Genomic DNA, 20,816 nt, shown 5'->3' on the forward strand with positions numbered 1-20,816 from the left:
TCTTTTTGGGCATCTTTCAGCATTCATACTCTGAGAGCCAGGACACATATTCTGGGTAGCAGCAAGCTTTACAAAAAAAAAAAAAAATTAGGAAAATGTCGAAACTTTATTTGTTCAAATACTTTTTGAATTTGCAAATTTCGATCTGATCAAAATATATGGGATTAGACAGGTGATCTCAGCCATCTCTCTTACCAGTACGCTGTTCACGACTGCCAGGAAATTTCATGCAACCTAGTTTCAACTTGATACCATTATCTCAGTGTGAGGAGGAGGACCCGGTCCTTACGAGTAATACACGGGACACTCCTTCCATGTGGACACCTTACCAGTATGAGGACGAAAACCAGCTGGAAACCGTTTCACTAACTCGCCATTCTGCCCTCCTCCCACAGCCTTCCCGGGATGACCCGGAAGAACAACAAACTTGGACGGGAGGAGTTCCCGTCCCGATGAACCAATCAGGTCCCTCCAACCTTTCGTCCGTCCCACTAGAAATACAGGACGGAAACCCCTTGGCCCTGTCGACGACGAAGAAACCGGAAGAAGACGCCGACCAGACCTGGAAGGAGTGTGCCGAGGACGCCGCCATCGAGGAAGACGCCGATCCCGGTACCGAGGACGAAACCTGGACAGACGAGTGGTGGATCCCGGAGGACGTACGAGCCGCCACGACTCAGGAGAGTTGTGGCTCCTAGTGGTAACTCCAGAACCGGGTGATGCCCTGAAACCCGTAATAGGTTTCCGACGAAAGACCCTCCGAACCGGGTGATGCCCTGAAACCCGTAATAGGTTTCCGACGAAAGACCAAGCCTCCACTAGCTTAAAAAGGAATCCTGACGTTTCAATTTCTGGATGTTCAAGGGACTTTGTTGTTTTGACCACACTTCCACTCCTTGTTTGCCTTACTTAATTTCAAATAAATCTTCAATATTAACCCTATCCTGCCTCCCCGCTTCTGCTTCCGAGCATCCCTCCGACACTCAGTATCCCAGAATACGATTTTGTGGTTATGTGCTAGGCTATGTGGCCAAGTCCTTTCAGCCTATCATTCATTCAAGTACTTGAAATCATCAGCTGCTAACCTCCTCACGTTCAGCCACCTCACCTTAAAAACACTGACGGCAAATCTCTCCCTGCTAAGGGTGTCGCCCCTTTGGAACTGTCACTGTCAATGGAAAAACACAGTGAAGTTCAGACAAGGCTTTGAGACAGATCATCTTGTCCACATATGACCTTGCTTCTGTAGGGTACACCCAGCCTTGCACCCTACTTTCATCACACACATTCTTCCTTCATTTTACAGTAAGGTGACTATCAATATTTATTATTCCCACTCAGTGAGTTTTCCACATTCCATGACGCAATTGTGTTTGCATTACTGACATAATCCTACTCTACCTTCATCATGTGGTCCTCCTTTCTGCTGTTTCCATATTTACAATATTTTAATATCTGCTTTCCCCCCCCGGCACTTTGAGATGGATTTCGTTTTTTTTTTTTTTTAGTGCTCTACAAAGAAGAAAACTAATGATTTTAAGGCTTAAGACTGCTGGATATTCAAGTTGAGCTTTTTTTTTTTCAACACTATGGGGCTTATTTCGATGTCGGGCGGTCTTGTATCCACCTGACACGTCACGGAAATGGGACTGACTGCCTAATCACGATGCGACCGCACATGGTGCGGTCACAAACTTCCATTCCTCTATGGAAGCTCGTGTTACAGCTGTATATCCGCTGTAACACAAGCTCCCATAGAGGAATGGGAGTCTGTGTTCATCCCTGCACCACGTGGCAGGCACCTCAAGGTGCACTTCAAGGGAATATAGCATTCTACAACGCATGCAATCACTGTGCTTTCCTTAACAACGCGATCATTACAACGACCGTGTTGTTAGTACGCGATGCCATTGCAACGCAAGTCATTACATCGACTTGCAGTAGATGGCGCTCTAACATTAGAAATAGTATAATTTACTATTCCAACTTTCAGTTTACGCAACAGTAGGGAAGGTGTTGGAATAGTAAATTATACTATTCCTTATGTTAGAGCACCATCTACTGCAAGTCGATGCAATGATTTGCGTAGTAATGGCATCGCGTTTTACAAAGCGGTTGTTGTAACAACCGCGTTGTAAAGGTATCGTGGTCTAATGACCGCATTGTAAAGGTTGTTTTACACCTCAAGGTACAGGGATTAACAAGGGGGCACCTATGCCGCCCCCTCGGCCCCCAACCAGAGGCTGAAAACAGAAAGTAGCCCTGCTAAGGGGCCCCAAACACGCTTTCCGACAGGGTTTCCATGTCGGAAAGGCCGGCATGGAAACCCTGCTGGAAACCATGCATTGTAATCCATATGGTGGAAACACCTTCCATTTGGATTACGGGATGGTCTCTGACTGGCAGAAGGGCCCATCGGAAGTCAGACAGAATTGACTGGCCGGTTTAAATTCCGACCGGCTGTAACAATCAGCTGGTTGGAACTGTAACAGACGATGTATGTTGGAACTTTCTGACACTTATCGTAATAGGCCACAAAGTGTCCAGAATTAATGCCACCAGTCATTCATCAAGCCTCATTCAGCAACTGGAGTCCCTTCCGCTCTCCAGAAATCTTGTCAAGCCTACCTCAGTAACTAAACTTTATTGACTAGACACCCTCTGCCATACTTCCTGAATGAATTCTACAGAAATGACACTGTGCCTTGAAAACTGTAGTTCAATCTCTCCTTGAAATATGTAAATAGATTCAGATATGTCCCATACTCTTTGCATATTATCATTTTTCTGTACAACTGTTTTTTACTTTGGAAAGTAAAGCATACAGAACTACTTTGAAAACATGTGCTGATGATTTTTTTTAAACTAAGCTGAGAAATTACTTTAAGCGAGGTTAAAATCATTGAAGCCAAGCCAAATCATTCTTTTCAGTCCCTCTTGATGATGGATTCATTAGGCGGAAGCATTTTGTTTTTGAGCAGCATAAAGGTTCCCCCTTGTAATTTGGGATGCAGTGCGTACAGGATCTCGAATCTAATTGGATCTGGCCCAGCCACCGCATTCTGGTGCAATTATTTCACATTCGTGCAGGGCAGGTCAATGAATACCAGACAGATAATTAATGTACAGAAGATCAGAAGTGCTTGTTGGGAGACAAAAGTACATCCCATTACCTGAATGGTCAAATGTTCACCTTTAGTGTTGAGAGTTCTTTCTTCACTACATTTGCAAATTGAACAATAGAGCTTTATTGATGCTGAGGATTGCAAAAGACAGCTACACTACCATATAAGTATTCTAGATTTGTCCCCATATGGAAAAATCTTTCATAGATTTTATGGATAATGTAGTTTAAGTTAAGCAATCTCTTACAGACATCCAACCCAAGAGCGTACCAGTTTACTTTTTACATTTCCAGAAAAATATAGTGGTGCACAGCTGTGTTCGTGCACGCTTGGGGGCCCATCAGGTACTGTCTTCCTGCAGCGCACAGAAAGCTTTCGAGCGTGCACGTAATGGCAGTGAAGACACACCAATATCCCTACCCTCCAGGGGTGGATAGGCCATTCGACACATTAGACGAAGGCCCTCAGGACCTGCCTCATTACAGGCTCTTGGAGCAGTCTCCTGCTGCTCTTGAGCTCTTTCCCATTTCTTCTTATTATCACTGGCAAAGATGAGCATGTTGTTAAAGAGCTCCCAGTAATAACATCTCTGGGTTGCAGCTCCTGCCCCCACGCTCCTCTCTTAAGAAATGCTTGGTGCTCAGAAGACACATACTTCATGTTCTTAGTGTCAAGGCTGAGGGATCCTTCATTACAACACTTCACCCTTTCATAAACAATGAAAAATGCAAAAGGCCCACACCATCCTCTGCCATGGGCATTAATCCATTTCCATAAAAAGTGTTCAAAACCTATGCTAAGCCAGTGGAAGCCACATACACCAATGTAAAAAGTAGTGCCCTGCCTTCCTTTTCGCTTAACAGTGTGTGTTTAATGATTTTTTTTTTTACATATAATGTCGGCTGGGTTTAACATGATGTGTTTTAACTTGACATAATGCACTTTGGCTCAGGAAAATGTGAACACTAAGAATTCTCCATTGTAAAGTAGAAATAGACATCCACGTACGGGCTGAATTGTACAATGTGTTATCAGGAAACCAGTGGTCGCATCTCAATTTCCTCACCAAGCCAAACTGTGTGGTCCTGGGCAAATCACTGTATTTCACAGTGCCTGGTTTTATTTGTGGGTCCAACCTAAAGGTAGATGAAGTAACGCAGTTCACGATGTGCATTATACAAGAAGGTCACTAGAAGGTGATTTAGTAAGGAATACTATTGCTTCGCATTGGTCACTTATATGGTGCAGATGTCAATCCGAAATCTTTCATGATTCACACAAGCCACCACTGTCAGGGCACAGATATATTCTTGTATATTTTCAAGTGTATGTTTAAAAAATAATTATTTTACTTAATTCCATTCACAACAGAGATATCACGTGATGCATTAGGTTGATACATTAAAAAAATATTTAAAGAAACACTTCCTCTGAATTTTAAAGAAACTTAACTATATTTTTACATTAGGTTTTTTGATTAAATTATAGTTTAAATGTTTTGATGGCTCAGCTCATGATTTGACTATTAAGGCCAAACCCATAGCTTGGCTCGCTTCATTTATGTCCTCTGCACACCCTTGTCTCTCTGCGGTAACCAAACTCTGAAGGCGCAACCAAGATCTGTGACCTGGAAAGTGAGTTCATGTACACCACCAACTGTGCTAAGTTTCTGTCTGCAGAAAAGGAAGTTATGGATGTCCCTAAACCGGAAGCCGATAATGGAAGTCATGTCGGCACTATTAGGTCCTCCACTCATTTAATTGTCCATATATTCAGGAGCCATAATTCCTTTACACACGATGGTGACCTCCACATCAATGCGGTCATGCACCCACTCCGCTGATGTCAATTGCTCTATCCAAAATGGCCCCCATATTATTATTGAACCAGCGCAAAAGGTTTTGAGCTAGACTCTCACCTAATTAATTAGCTCATCATTGTCCTCAGTTGCCCTAAAAGTTGAGGAAAGTGTGCACACAAACATAGTCCTGCGAGACAAAAAGAAAAATAATTAGAGGGAACACTGATAGCAAGTAGTTCTAACAACCGTGGAAGGGAAGACCAATAAAGGTGGTTAGATGTAAATAGAATAATTTACTTTATGTTAAATTTATTTACTAGGGACGTTACCAAATCCCCCTAGTTCACCTGCAGGGTCTACCATACTGACAAATTCACATGATTGCGATAATTCACACACTTGATTCAGAAGTATCTTAGGAAACCCGATATAGATCTACACAATATGTGATCCTCAATGAACATACATGTTGCTGTTGCCTATCAGAGACGGGCCTCGCCGCCAATACCCTTACGACCTCAGTCGGGTTTAAGAGCCCAGTGTTGCAATCCTAAAAGCCTGCCACATCTCCTTGGTTGCCAGCACTCCTCCAGCTTTAGGAAGCCAAATAATCATGTAATCTCTCTTACTGTTATTAGTTAACTGGAAAAGACAACAGACAACTGACAAGCTCTGAAACATCACAAGACATCTATGAAGTGAAAATATTCCTATTAGGTTTTTATGTAGTCATTTTGTTATGTGCATTTGTACACTATGTTTCAACCACTTGAACAGTCTCCTAGTGCTTTCAGAACCATTGCGTCTGTTGTGATTTTGAGCTTGTAGTTGACTGTGGTCTAGTGGCGTTTGTGCATCGCAGTAGGTTATTGTTGGCGTTTATCGCAGTAGGTTATTGTTTGACTTGATTAGAAGAAGGTCAATTATATGTGTTGAATGCCTAGAGAAGAATGGATTTATATACTGATGTATAATGCGGCAAAATGTAAAGAGGTCGCTTTGTTATCATAGATCTGTATAGAGCATTACACATGTGGATGTGCTTTGAAGGAAATTGTCAATTGTTTATTCTGCTGGTGTCTTTGTTTTTCTATTGCATGAATTAGGGTGACTCTAACGGTCTTTAATTAGTACATTCTTAGTTGTTAGAGATTAGTGACAGTCACGCTTTATTATTAAAATTGTAGCCTTATGAATTGCAGAATAGGAGGGTTGTATATCAGCACATTTTATCAGACTCACCAGTAATGTTTGTAAATTTCAAGCAAAAAATCATGGTGTAGAACTAGTATTTTGAACGAGTTACAAAATCAATCTGGTGCAAAAAATCAAGTTCTTTAAGATAATATTGCTTATTTTCCTTTCATTTTCTTTTTAGTACTTTAAAGATCTTCGTATGCTACAGGATAAAGGGTTTGCGTTATCCTGGTGCTCCTAGATCTGTCAGCGGCGTTTGACACTGTCTCACATGAGATCATGACCTCCAGACTAATTGACATCGGTCTGGAAGGCAAGGCGCTGGCCTGGCTAAGGAGTTTTTTTACCAACCGCACTCAGAGAGTCATACTGGGTCCATACCAGTCAGAGGAGGTTGAGATCTCAAAGGGGGTGCCACAGGGCTCCTGTTTGAGCCCAACGCTTTTTAACATCTATGTGGCACCCCTAGCTAACATCATGAGATCTCATGGGTTCATCCCTGTATCGTATGCAGACGATACTCAACTCCTCTTCCCCTTTAAAACCATGACCCCTGAGGTGCGTAACTCCTTTGCACAGGGAATGAAAGAGGTGGCACATTGGATGGCAGCAAATTTCCTTCAGTGTAACGTCTCTAAGACGGAGGTTATGCTCTTTGGGGAAGCCAAACGACTCTGGACTCCTGACTGGTGGCCTCAAGACCTAGGCCCAGTCCCCGTACCTAGAGTCGTTGTGAAAGATCTAGGAGTTAAGTTGGATCAGGAGCTTGCCCTTAAACATCATGCCAATCAAGTTGTAAGCTCCTGTTTCCATGTTATTGGCCTTCTCCGACGGGTATTTCCCATGTTACCTGATACAACAAGGAAAACACTAGTACAGTCGCTAGTGTTAAGCAGACTGGATTATTGCAACGGTCTGTTGCTGGCCGCCAATGAGAATGTCATGGCCAGACTACAAGTCGTGCAAAATACAGCTGCACGGCTTGTTTTCAATGCCCCAGCCCGTACTCCCTCTATGCCACTTCTAAACAAACTCCACTGGCTTACTGTAAAACAGAGGGTGTTGTTTAAAACATGCTGCACCATTCACAAATGCCTCATTGGCAAAGGTCCCGACTATCTGACCAAAAAGTTCATTCCCTATACCCCTTTGAGGTCTCTGAGATCCGGAGAGCAACAATTGTTATGTGTCCCCAGGTTCTGGAAATCTAGACAAGGGGGAAGGGCTTTGTCAGTAGCTGGGCCAAAGCTCTGGAATGATCTTCCCTATGACATCAGAGTTTGTAAGGAACATTTTCCTTTTAGGAAAAAATTAAAAACTTTCTTGTTCAACTACTAGCTCTGTTAGGGCATTTGTTATACACTGGTCAGGGCTTTTGTTCACAGATGCTGCCAAAGGCGCGGAGATACTCCTTAGGGAGTCGAGTTCCTAGCGCGTTACAAGTCTGTAAATAAATACATAAATAAATAAATAAAGGTAAACTAGGAGCGAGGCCATTATTTTGTATTATTTCCCGCCCCATCAACTCGTGTTTCTCAATTTCTATTCATTGGCCAAAATCCTCAAAACCTGTGTTCTACATCTTACGGCCCAAATCACAAAGCCACTTGTGCACCTAAATTCATTTTAGTTGATCAAATGGCTTTGTTTACAAGCGTACGTCCATGTTAGGTATTCCCAAAATGTGGGTCTACAGTCATGAAAGGATTGTCAACCATTTTGTAGGAAAATCTGTGCACATCTATAGCTTGATGAATTTGTGGGGACTGGCACTTCCCCATACGCTATTACCAACCTGAATATAGCTATATACTTTCTCCTAACAGAGGTAGCAGTACATCTGTGTCAATTGTGGGAAAGGGGAATTAACACCCCAAAAATAAGCGAGGGCCTAGGGGAAGAGGTTTCTCCATTGGACTTTTCTTAATGTGACTTTTCACCATAAAGTAAATTGCCAGTGTTGTCTTTACACATGCCTAAGTGTACCCAATACACATTTATACAATTAAAAAATGTTATTGCAATAGTTACAAAATAAATCCAGGAGCCCGTCTTGGAATCTGTAAGAGCGTTGCTGGACTTCTTTGGATATCCCCAAAAAGGAGAAAAGTACTCTAAATTTCGGAGGAAGAAGAGGTTTTTTTTTGTTTGTTTTTATGTAATTTTGAACTCATGGAGTCTAACTCACAAGCTATCAATTGTCTTCTCTGACCCTTTTCTTTCACCACTGCCAGCCTCATTTCCTACTGCCTCTGCCTCTCTTTTTCCTATATAAGCATAACTGGTAAGCTGCTGTATATAATAACTGGACAACAGAAATGCATGGGTTCATTTTTGCTAAATATAAACCTCCCAAGACATGGAACTTCAAGTTCAATGGTTGCCTTGAGATAACCTTGCACCCAACATATTTTCCTATGTTCCCTCTAGCAGTGTCCTTACTGCCTAATCACTAATGCTGGGCAAATATAAAAGCTCCGCCAGCGGAGTTTTACCCACTCCACGTTCTGATTAGAACACGGCACTCCGCGTTCCAATTGTAATGCGTAGTTCTGTCAAAACTCTTCCAACTGCTGTCCTGTGGAGTTTTTTCTCGTGATCGGCTCACTAACGTTAAGTGGGGAACCGCAAGCAAGAATCCGCATCCCCTAGCGTGATTTTTGGGTACGAGAACTCCTCCCAGCGAGATTTCTCAATGAGGGCAGTCGGGCAAGGCCACAACTGTTCGCAGTGAGAAAGCTGCAGCTCGAGCAGAAAATCTACTTGAGTGGCAGAAAGACCTTCGGGCATGCAACATGGTGCAATAGTTCTGATTTTATAGCCCAGAACAAGCTCCCAGAGTTAATTATTAGTGGGAGTAACAAGATGTGCCGAATTCTGCCCGCTCATGGAACGCCACAAAATCTCGCTGAGTTTTTATGCGATTTCAGCGGAATTCTGCAAAGTTAAACCCACAAGTTCCGGCCACTCCTAATAATTTTCAGAAACTGGCAACCCTCTACAAAGAACTAGTGCACGCAATATTGTTGACCCAAACCTTTTGGACATTTATGATGTTCTTAACTGATTTACTCACTTACTCCCACAGTCCAGAAGCTATAAGCACAGCACAGAAAAGTGTAAATATCTGGTATGAAATTAAAGTATCTTAAAACCCCCCTTAACTCTTGAGTTTATGTTGCTAACCTCTATTAGTAGAAATATTAAATGCAGCACAAGGAGGCAAGGTGGACAAAGTAAATTTATGAAAGTACATCTCGAATGATAAAACAGATTAAATAAACCCTGCTGACAACAATACTGTAACAGATCTCTATGGGGTCCCAGAAAATTCTAAAACAGTCAAACATTTTGTAAGATGTTATAATTATGATTATAAACAGGGTATATTGAAAGATGTAGCTTTCTTGTTTGATAAATTGAGAAAACTTGACCTATTGCAAACCAAACAGCACTCAAATGTGTGTAATTTGAAGAAAAGGATGGGAGTGGGAAATACACGGAACAGGAACGTGACACTTGTACAGTACTGTCATATTTGGTGATGCACAAGGCTTTAGTTTGCATAAAATGGTCAATACATCTCCTCGCTGGTTGATGTGGGTTCATGTGGAAAACTTTTTAAAACATTAAGACCATAACATCTATTGACTAATTTGTGAATAAGAGGTAAGCAGATCCATGGCCTGTTGCCAGTGCAATGAGATCGCAAGCTCTAAGGAGAACAGGTAGCTGAACTGGAAACATGATGCAACTAGGTCTTAAGGATGGCAAGGACATTGATTATCTACAAATTTAGATATGGCCCACAAAACACTCAGTGCACTGTCAACCTAATGGTGAATTAAACCAGATCCCATAACATGGACAATCAATGAAGGGCATCTTTGCAAAGGTAGGACACAACACACTTCGAAGCTTCTGCAGATCTTATCACACAATACTGAACAGTTTGGAAATGGTTCACAATATTATGCTATAATTGATATAACAGAATGAACATTTCTTCTTTTCAAATTAGTTTATCGACAGAGTCAAAATGAGTGCATAGCGAACACCGAGACTTAGAAGAGATTTTTCTCACTCTGTGTGTCACACGATAATTACTCACAAATCCCTGCAAGACGCGACAGTCAAACTGGGCATTAAGACTTCAAGTCACAAATTTAATGAGATGGATAGTGATGTCTTCTGAGGTGCTTGTTATAATTAGGCCAGCTATATCTAAAATAAAGCAGTCTCACACAAGCTCTGCCGTCATCATTTTGAGCAGCTGGATGGCATCATGCTGTGCTCCCAATCCTTTTCTCAGAGCAGGCTGTCTGATATTTAAAAGGCGAGGAATCAATTGGGCTTACAGATGAGACTCAGTGAGAGAAGAAGTCGATACACTGACCCGCATTCCTGGTCACACTGTAGTACAGTCTTAGTCTGCCAATATGCATTTTTAACGCTTGCTATTATATAAGGCATACGCTATGAATGATCTATATTTAGCAGGAGATGGTAAACAGATTGGACGAATACAAAACAACAACATGTCCTCGGGGCATACTTTCTTGAAAAGAGGACATGTTCAGAACTAAAAAAAATGTACAACAATCTTTTCGTAAGTCTACGTAATAAAAGAATAGTTAAAGAAACAGCACAGAGATATTCTTCTGCTTTCCAAATGAGAACCATAGTATAGATGCACAGCAAGCTCCTGAATTATTACCCACATTTTCAGACCGTTGATAAGATGAAAGGTATAAGTAGTGAGATATTATGAACATTCTAAGAGTTATTGGGGAAAAAGTGCCAGAGCCATCTTTTTTGTTGGTCTCCTCCAGCAGCACATTATTAAAGTAGTGGTATGCAGTATTACTGGGGCATCATCTGATATTAATGGGGCTTCTCCCATAAATTACCTGAAATGTTTATAATGCTGTCCATAGGAGAACATTATCCTGGACAATTGTACTCTCCGGAGCATTGCTGGATGGATCTGAATAATCTTCAAGTTTCAGGAAAAATAAATGTGTTTCATACTGCAAGCAGGAAAGCAAATGCGAAACCACTTTGTCCATATTTTAAAATATTAATGGGCCTAATTTTCATGAAATTATCTGCTGTGCATGTAAAATGAAGTGCATGTGAACATAACAGAGGAGTCATAGATTTGTCCCCTCTTTTTTGCAGGGGTTATATAATCCATTTTTGTTCCAAAGAAAAACATCTTTTTGATTTGAGAACATTTGTGTGCGACATTGACTATAAGAGAAGGAAATAAAGGGTGCAAGAACTGATTTGCTCAACCTTTTTTGCGCCACAGTTTGGCCCTATCTCTCCTCAGCGCACTCTGCGACAAGACTATGGAGAGTGACTGATCACATTTGGACACAAACTCAACTACATCATTTCATTCACTGGAAACTGCATGATCAAGATCAGGGTAGACTTCTCCCACATTTTAGGGCTTTTATTCGCCACTGTTCAGAATTGTGAAGAGTGTAGAACATTCTCTTGGCCCGCTGTGAGAAAAGAAAGGCTTCAGTGCATGCATTATTGAACCAGTCGTGAAGAAGTCAGTCGAACAGAAAGTCCTCGTACAAACAATGTAACTCACCGACAATCTTATTAAAAGTTTAAGGCACCTAATATCCCGCGCTTCAAACGTGCAACTCAAGATTCTGCTGCTGGAAGACTGCACGTGTCCATTAACAACGTATTTAAAAGGTAGACTGTATTTTTCGTTTATGCTTTTATAAAAATCTTTCATTCATAAACGCTTCATCATGACTAGAGGTGAGGATGATGGCATACGGACATGTATACTAAAGAGAACATCTTTTACTGCGTTTTCCATGCTTCCTCTAAGGTTCACCACAATGATTTATTTTCGTGATGAGGTAAACATTAAAATAAAGCCACAAAGTGATAAAAGAAAGCTTACGGCGCCTTACCTTTTGGATGCCAAGGGTCTGTGAACTCGTACTTCCCCATTCCAATTGTCCGTAACATTTGCACCCCATTTGCAGTGTCCTGGTTGACTGTCAGGTTGGTAGGAAGCTGTGGATTGGCCTCGCCATTGGTAGCTGGAACACCATTGGGTAAAGCAGCAGAAGGCAGAGCAGGTGGTGGTGGAGGAAGCAGGGGGCATGCCATATGACCATTCCCTACAGAAGAATGTCCTGGATGAGGCACCTGTCCAATGCAACCCAACGACGACACCGCAATTGGTTGGCTATTCCTGTACATAGTCTGGCTTTGCAGGTTAACAACCATATTACCCAGTGGTTGCGAAGGTGGTTGCTGATGCTGTTGCTGCAGCTGATAATGAGAAGTTATTATTGGAAGTTGCGGGGCAACGTGAGGAGGAAGTGCAGGTGTGACTCCAATGACTGGTGCCTGTACGTTCACTGCTTGGCTGTAGATAGGAGGTTGAGCCATGCCATATGAATGAGCTATAAGCGGAGGTAGACTCCCTGCGCAAACTGTCGTTGACCACGGTGATAAACCTGGCATAAGGACAAGAAAATAGCATTAGGAATGCTGAGGCAAACATTATTTATTTATGTCATACTGAAATTAAAATATTTTTCTTTACAAAGGGAAGGAGGGATATTTCCTCTATCTAAAAGTCAGGGCCTGTAAATCCAAGGCAGGGCACCTATCCAATCCTGCTTTCAGGAAGGACAGCACTTCCTGGGAATTTGCCAAATACAGGAGTTCTAGAGATTTTAGGGAGGATGCCCACACGTTTTCTTACCAAATACTTTTTTCCCTGAAAGGTCCCAAAACATCTAATATGATATGGCAATTTTAAATGTAATGATTTTCATTCTTCTTCAGAGGGGAGCTGAGAAACGTGGGACTAGTAGAAGGGGTCAGCACCTGAACAGGTGGGCCGCCAACACTCCACCACGATACCTTGTCTTAAATAAATTAATGCGTCTAATGGTGGTTTCAACTCCCCTACCAACCAATCTCATTTTGTAGGTCAAGGAACATAAAAAACACCATACTATGATATAGTAAATTGCCACATCTTGCTCAACCAGGCAGCGTTCACTGAATCCCTAGGTCCTCCAGGTCCAAAATGGCTCCATGGGGTTAGATAATTACAGTGGTGAACGGTATGCACAGCTTTAATAATAATGAGTTTAACTTCTTGGCACACTAACACCCAGTCTTGTAAAACAAGATGACTGATCTATATAACGTGCATGAACAAATTGTAGCCTTACATACAGCTCAGGTTTAAGAGGGCTAAAAATGTACCCCTAAAGGTCTGACGAAAAAACAAAAAGAGCATTAAAAAACCTGGATGAAAAAACAAAAAGGGCTTTATAAAGGGAAATTAGTTGAACCTAAATACATTACTCTCGGTATTACGCACCAACATAAAGATATTTTTGCTTATTTTGATCAGATATGCATAGACAAATATAAAACATTCCGATGTGCCTAACTTGTTCAATTTCAATGTTCTCTTACTAGCTTGCTCACTTTGTTTAGTATTGCTCACATCACTTATCCACTGTATTAAAGCGCTTCCATAAGAGAGCAAAGACGTTTGTTTTATGTTGGGAGCTATCCAACACAAAATTCTTCAACTTCTCTCTTACTCCAACTACTTGGTAGAAACCTAGAGTGGCATTCCCATTAAAAAAAGTTGATGGGGGATATTTCATACATAAATCAGGTAAATAAAAATTAAGCTCTTATGCTATCTCATTGTGAGGTTGTATTTATTGACAAAGTTGGAAGCATTTTAATAATATCTAATTTTGAATGAATATCAATAGTAATTTCTTCTCTACCTCTTGATATGGCTTTTATTCAAGTACCAACCACCATCATCTCAAACCTCAGGTGGAGACTAAGGAGCAATCCCATGATCCCTGTATGGAGGTTATTCAATCAATCAATCAGGGGTTTATAAAGTACGCTACTCACCCATGAGGGTCTCAAGGTGCTAGGGGAGGGGAGAGAGGGTGAAAGAGCAAGGTCTCGAGGTCCTTTTTTTTTTTTTTTTTAAAAACTTTATTGTTAGGAAGGAATAGTGGTTAAACAAGTGCATACATTCGGTAGGTAACCTTGCATTTTGTACAATGTATCCACGTATTAACTGACAGGTTACAGATCCGCAAAGAAGGTATGATGTCCGCTGTATCATGGGTTTCACAGAAGCTTTCAACATATGACATTCGTTCGTACAGCGCGTTCCCATGGTAACCCCTCCTCCAATGTCAGTGATGAGTATATCTCTATTTTGTATAACTTATAGAAACTAACTACCCAACATTCCCCCCCAAACATGTGTCATCGTATCCCCTGAATGTTCCCCACAGTATGTAATACCCTGTGCTGGTAATCATAGTGCCTTAATGGCCATTGCCTCGCCGCCCACTGCATTGTGCCAACTGTCCGAATCCCTCACCCCGCACCCGTTCTTTCACCCCTCTTCCCCCTCAGAGTCAGAGTCCTCATCCTCTGGCAAAGGCTCACAAAGTTCCCCTCTGTACAAGTTCCATGCCGCCCATACCTTGTTCCATTTCCGGGGCGCCGCTCGAAGCACATAAACCGCTCTCTCTGTCACCATTAGGATGTCCATGTTTTTAGCCCATCGACTGGAGGTGGGCAGCTCGTGTGTTCCCCATTTCTGTGCTATATCCCGCTTGGCTACTGTTAATGCCAGTGACGCCCAGATCAGTTCGTACCTACCCAGGTCATTAGGGTCCCAGATGTTAAGAAGGCATTTGCGTGGCTCGGGTAGGATGGAGAGTTTGAGGGCCTGGGACATGGATCGGAGCACCTGTCTCCAGAACTCACGTATGTGTGGGCAGTCCCATAGCGTGTGGTACAGTGTCCCCTCCTCCCCGCAGCCTCGTAAACAGAAGGGGTGTGGTGCCCTTTGTATTCTGTGTAGCAGTGTTCTGGTGTAGTATACACGGTGTAGGATTTTAAGCTGCACTAGCCTGAGCTTACTAGAGATTCCCACCTCCCTCGGGGACGCCAGGGCCTCATTCCATTCGTATTCATCTGTCTCACCTAATTCTTCCTCCCACTTCCCTTTGAGTTTTAGTGTCGGGTCTTTGAGATTGTTAATGAGCTTTTTGTATGTAAGGGAGGTGGCACTTTGGAGCATGAAGTCAGTCAGCAGTCTATCTTCCAAGGGAGAGGAGTCCGGTAGTGTGGTGCCGGCAGGGATTGCCTGGAGTAATGCATGCCTAATCTGGACGTACCTAAACGTTTCTGTGGGTCTGAGGTCGTACTGGTGCTGTAGGCTTGGAAACGGAGTTACTGAGTCGTTTTCCCAGAGGTCTCCTATCGTGGAGATGCCTATTGCGTCCCACCGCTCGAACCCCTTACTGTTTCTCAGGTTCCCCAGTGCTTTGGTGTCCCATAGGGGCGTCATTTTAGTGAGTCGGCCTGTCCATCCCAGTCGGGCCTGTGCCGAGTGCCACAGCGCTGCTGTGTGCTTGGTCGGGCCGATCAATTCCTTAAGTTGAGACTTGTTGTATAACACGGACAGCATGCTGCCCGTCCCAAGTTGTGACCAGTCTGCCCGGTAGGCCGGGTCATTCCTCGGGGTATGGATCCAGTGGTTAATAATCTTGAGTTGGGCCGCCCAGTAGTACAGCTGGACGTTGGGGAGTGCTATGCCGCCTTCGTACCAGCTCTTCACCAGCTTGTCATATGCTATGCGCGCCGGGCCTGTGTCCCATAGCAGGGTCGTGACCAGCGCCACAATCTGTTGGAAGTAGCGCTGTGGTACCATGTGAGGCGTGTTCTCCAGTACGTAGAGAAGTCTTGGGAGGGCCATCATCTTGTATAATGCCGCCCTGCCCAGTAGGGTCAGGGGGAGGGCAGCCCAGTGTCTGACGTCTGCCCGCAGGCGATCTATGGGTGGTTTCAGGTTATTCACGAAGAACTCCGCCTCCCCGCTCGCAACAACAATGCCCAGGTACTTGAAAGAGGTTGACGTCTTAAGCAGCGGACAAATCCCTTGTGGTCTTGGCTCTGGGCCTTTCAGAGTGTATATAGTGGATTTCGACCAGTTAAGTGTGTAGCCCGAGGTGCGCCCGTGCGTGTTGCAGAGATCGAGCAGGGCTGGGATGCCGGTGTCGGGCGAGGTCATATATATAAGCATATCGTCCGCGTATAACGAGACTTTGTCCTCCCACCCCTCTTCCCACTTGATGCCCGCGAATAGAGGTGTTGCTCTAATCTGTAGGGCCAGGGGTTCAAGTACTAGCGCGAAGAGTAGGGGGGACAGGGGGCATCCTTGTCTGGTTCCCCTGCCCAGTGGGAATCTCGGCGACGTGTGGCCGTTGGCCACCACTTGTGCTACGGGGTTTGTGTACAGTAGCCGTATCCACCGTATGAATTTTGGCCCAAAACCCATGCGCTCCAGCACCATAAACAGGTATTCCCATTCGACTAAGTCGAACGCCATTTTGGCGTCGAGGGAGAGGATCACCGCCTGTTCAGTGAGGAGGTGCGCTCGCGCCAACACTCCATGGACTCGTCTGAGATTTAGTGCTCGAGGTCCTTTTTGAAGATGTGCAGGTTTGCTGAGCGTCTGATGCTGACTGGGAGCTCATTCCGTGTTTTGGCTGCGATGTAGGAGAAGGCCCTCCCTACTTCTCTGCTTCTGCGGAAGCTGGTTGTCTCTGCTAGGGCGAGGTCGGCGGATCAGAGAGTTCTTTTGGGTGCGTGGAAACAGACTCCTTTGTTGAGGTATTTGGGTCCGATGTTGTGGAGGGATTTGTAGGCGTGGGTGAGAAGCTTGTAGGATATTCTCTTCTCGACCGGGAGCCAGTGCAGGTCTCGAAGGTTTTGTGTCATCTGTTTGTGCCGCGAGGGGGCCCGAGGACAAGTCTGGCCGCTGCATACTGGATGATTTGGAGCTTGTGTAGGAGGGTCCTGTTGATGCCGGCGTAGAGGGCGTTTCTGTAGTCCAGTCTGCTGGTTAAGAGTACATGGGTGATTGTTTTTCTGTTTTCGGGGGGAATCCATTTGAAGGTCTTTTAGATGATGCTGAGGAAGTTGAAGCTGGTAGAGGCGACGGCGTTGATCTGACGTGTCATGGTGAGAGAGGAGTCAAGGATGATGCTGAGGTTCCAAGAGTGGTCTATCGGGGTGGGAGGAGTCCCTAGGGTGGGGGCCACCATGTGTCGTCCCAGGTGGAGGTAGAGGGTCCCAGGATGAGGACCTCAGTTTTCTCGGTGTTGAGTTTCAGGCAGCTGTCCTTCAGCCAGGCTGCGCATCTCTCATTCCTTCCTGGAAGCTGAGCCTGGTGCCCTCTAGATCCTTCGTGTGTGAGAGGATGAGTTGGGTGTCATTGGCATAAGATACTATGTTGAGCCCATGCTGTCTGACTATGGCGGTGAGGGGTCCATGTAGATGTTGAAGAGCATGGGGCTGAGCGATGATTCCTGTGGTACTCCGCAGTTGATCTCTGTGGGGTCGGAGATGAAAGGGGGAAGTCTGATCCTCTGGGTTCTGCCAGAGAGAAAGGATCATATCCAGTTGAGGGTGGTTCCTTGTATCCCGGCGTCAAGCAGTTTGGCTGCGAGGGTGTGGTGTGAGACGGTGTTGAAGGCCGCGGAGAGGTCTAGTAGGATGAGGGTTGAGGTGTGTCCCTGGTTGAGTAGCATGGGGATGTCGTCAGTGGCGGCGAGGAGGGCGGTTTTGGTGCTGTGGTTGCTGCGGAATCCGGACTGGGACGAGTCTAGGATAGCGTGCTCTTCGATAAATGCGGTCAGCTGGGCATTTACGACTCTTTTGGCGATTTTGGCAGTGAACGGGAGTAGAGAGATGGGTCAGTTGTTCTTCAGGTCTGTGGGGTCGGCCCTGGGATTCTTAAGGAGGGGTTTGACTTCTGCCTGCTTCCAGTCGTCAGGGAAGGTGCCGGATTGAAGGGAGGTGTTGACGGTCAGTCCTAGTTTGGGGCGATGGCGTTGGAGGCCTTCTGGTAGATGTGAGGTGGGCTGATGTCCATAGGGGCTCCAAACCAGGTTTTCCTCATGGTCATGGCGAGGAGTTCCACCGTGGCGGGGGTTCAGGTGGTGATGGTCGGCTGTTGGTCCGCGGAGAGGTGAGGGATGGTGAACGGCGTTTGGTCGCTGAAGTGGTCGTAGAGGGTCTTGATCTTCTGATGGAAGTAGGTGCTGAGCTTGTTGAAGAGTTCTTGGGATGGTGTGACGTCTGTGGCCTCGCTGGCGGGTTTGGAGAATTGATGTATGACGTTGAAGAGTTCTCTGGCGTTCGTTGTGATGTTGTTGAGTTTGTTTTTGATGAAGGTCTGTTTGGTGTCCCTTATCAGCTGGTGGTAGTTCTTCAGCGCGCTTCTATGGTTGTTTAGGTCTTCTATGGTTTTTCGGCTTCACCATATTTGAGGCGTCTGAGGGTGCGCATGCCAGCTTGAGGTTCGGTGTTGAACCAGGTAGCCTTCAGGGGGCGTTGTTTGGCAGGGTTGCAGAGTGGGGCAATCTTGTCTGCGCATCTGAAGATCCATCAATGTAGTTCTTTGGCTGCGGAGTTGGTGTTGGTTGAGGAGGACGGGGGTTCTAGGAGGAGGGTGGAGTTGAGGTGTTCCTCCATGATTTTGCTCCAGTTCCTTTGTGGCGGACGTGGGGCCAGATTGGGTGCGGTGGTGGTGTTGAAGGTGAAATTTATGCAGTGGTGATCGGTCCAGGGGGCTGCGTAGTATGGCTGAAGTTTATGTTTGAACCGCCTGCGAAAATGGGGTCGAGGGTGTGTCGTGCTCTGTGTGTGGAGGTGTTGATGGGCTGCTTCCAACGAAGGTTGGAGAGGATGTCGAGGATGGTGGTGTAGTCAGGGTCGCTGCGGTTTTGGAGGTGGAAATTCAGGTCTCTGAGTAGGATGCAGTCTGTGGAGGCGATGGCATGGGGTACAACGAGGTCGGTGATTGCTGTTGTGGCCAGGGTGCGGGTTCCCGGGGGTCTATAGACGAGGGTGCCACGGAGCATGGTCCTGGGGGAGTTCTGGAAGTGGAGGTGTTCTGTGCTGGAGTGGGAGAGTCAGAGGGAGGTCTTGTGTACGATGGAGAGTCCTTCTCCTGGGCAGTGTGGGCGGTCCTTTCTCTGGATCTTGTAACCGTCGGGGGATAGCTGAGGTGATGTCAGGACTGGAGGTGGCGTTGGTTCAGGTTTCAGTGAAAAATGCGACGTCGGGCAGGAGGGTGTCGATCAGGTCCCAGATCCCTACGGTATGTCTGTGGAGGGAGCGCCCATTGAGGAGCATGCATGTCAGGCCTTCGGTGTCCTGGGTGTCCCGTGAGCCTGCGGCAGGCATGGGGGCGCTGTAGATGGTGAAGGAACGATGGCATAGTCTGCAGCAGAAAGGTCCATGGATGGTGTTCAGTGAGGAGTTCTTGCTGTCTGGGTGTCTTACGGGGTTGAGAGTGTGGAGGGTGGCGGCGTCATACTGGTGGGGCTCTGGGGGGCCAGGGTTCCCCTGCGCTGGCTGCAGTCGGGACGAGGGCGGGAGCAGACTGGCTTGCCCTAGGAACGCCAAGGCACGCCCTCTGTGCGCAACCGCGCAGCAGTTATCATTTTGGAGGGGAGGGATGCTCTCTTGGAGGCGGGAAACTGGCCAGGGCAGGGGGAGGGGCTGCGGGTCAGCAGGGGCGGGAATCTGGGAGAGGGAACGGCGAGGGGAGAGAGGGGCAGTGGGTACAGAGGATGAATGGGTAGAGGGAACAAATGCAAGAGCAAGAGAGAACACAGTAAAAGGGCAAACTGATGCACAGAATGAGCAGAAAAATATGCAGTGAAAGGGGTAAGGAAGTACAAAATGAGCAAGAGTATAACAATACAGCAGAGTCAAGACAAGCAGGGGAATACACAGTGAAAGAGGTAAACAATGCACAGAGTGAGCAAGAAAATAACGCAGTGAAAGGGGCAAGAAAAGCACAATATGAGCAAGAGTATAACAATACATCAGCGACAACAGTTACCACGATGAGGCAGGCGGGCCAGAGCAGCCTCGAACACCCTGGCTGGGGGATCAGCAACAGAACGACTGGAGCTGCCAGAGAGAGTGCAGGCCTGTGACCGAGGTCCAGTTACTAACCTATTATGCATTGTAGCAGATCCACCTGAACTCCTCAGACATTTTGCTCTTCTACTAGTACTCCATTTTCACTCCAGCAAAGAACCTTTCCCTTTTTAATCTACCAATAACTATATATGCCATTCTTAAATGACAAATGTAGTTTCTTTTTTTCTTGTACCCCTAATGAAATATGACTAGACTAGAAGCCAGGACTTGTTAAAATGAAAAATTTTTTATTAAGAAAGCCTAGGGAGTGTCAGACATACCTACAAACCTATTCAGAAAATGGTTGGACAGTCTATTTTGGGATGGGGCCAAGGTTACTTGCACATGGTTGCCCCAGGTCTTTAATATCATAACACCTGAAAGAAGGGAATGTGGGCTGCAGTAATTATCAGTGGCTTAAATTAATTCAACCATTTCATCCGACCAATTTGTTCTAGTTGACAACAGATGACTCTTGGGACCAGCCAGCTACAAACCATGTGTTGGTAAATGTCATCAGTGACAGCAGCAGCTGTCCACATGCCAAATAATTCGTCAAGCATGAGCCCCAGGAACAATGGACTAAAGTTTTCATTTAATAGGAATCTTCAAGAGTATTAATTTTTCTTTTTTGATTC

At 45.2% G+C, this 20,816-nt stretch overlaps 1 protein-coding gene across 1 annotated transcript in view; it reads right to left on the reverse strand.

Moving 5' to 3' along the window:
• The window catches only part of KLHL29 (kelch like family member 29), a 729,019-nt gene that overhangs the window by 407,894 nt on the left and 300,309 nt on the right, over nt 1-20,816 (reverse strand). The window contains exon 3 of the mRNA XM_086926271.1: nt 12,069-12,623. Coding sequence (XP_086782397.1) covers nt 12,069-12,623 — 555 coding nt within the window. The remainder of the gene's footprint in view (nt 1-12,068; nt 12,624-20,816) is intronic.

This window comes from Lissotriton vulgaris, chromosome 6 (genome assembly GCF_964263255.1).
Source record: "Lissotriton vulgaris chromosome 6, aLisVul1.2, whole genome shotgun sequence".
In the NCBI taxonomy this organism is placed as follows: domain Eukaryota; kingdom Metazoa; phylum Chordata; class Amphibia; order Caudata; family Salamandridae; genus Lissotriton; species Lissotriton vulgaris.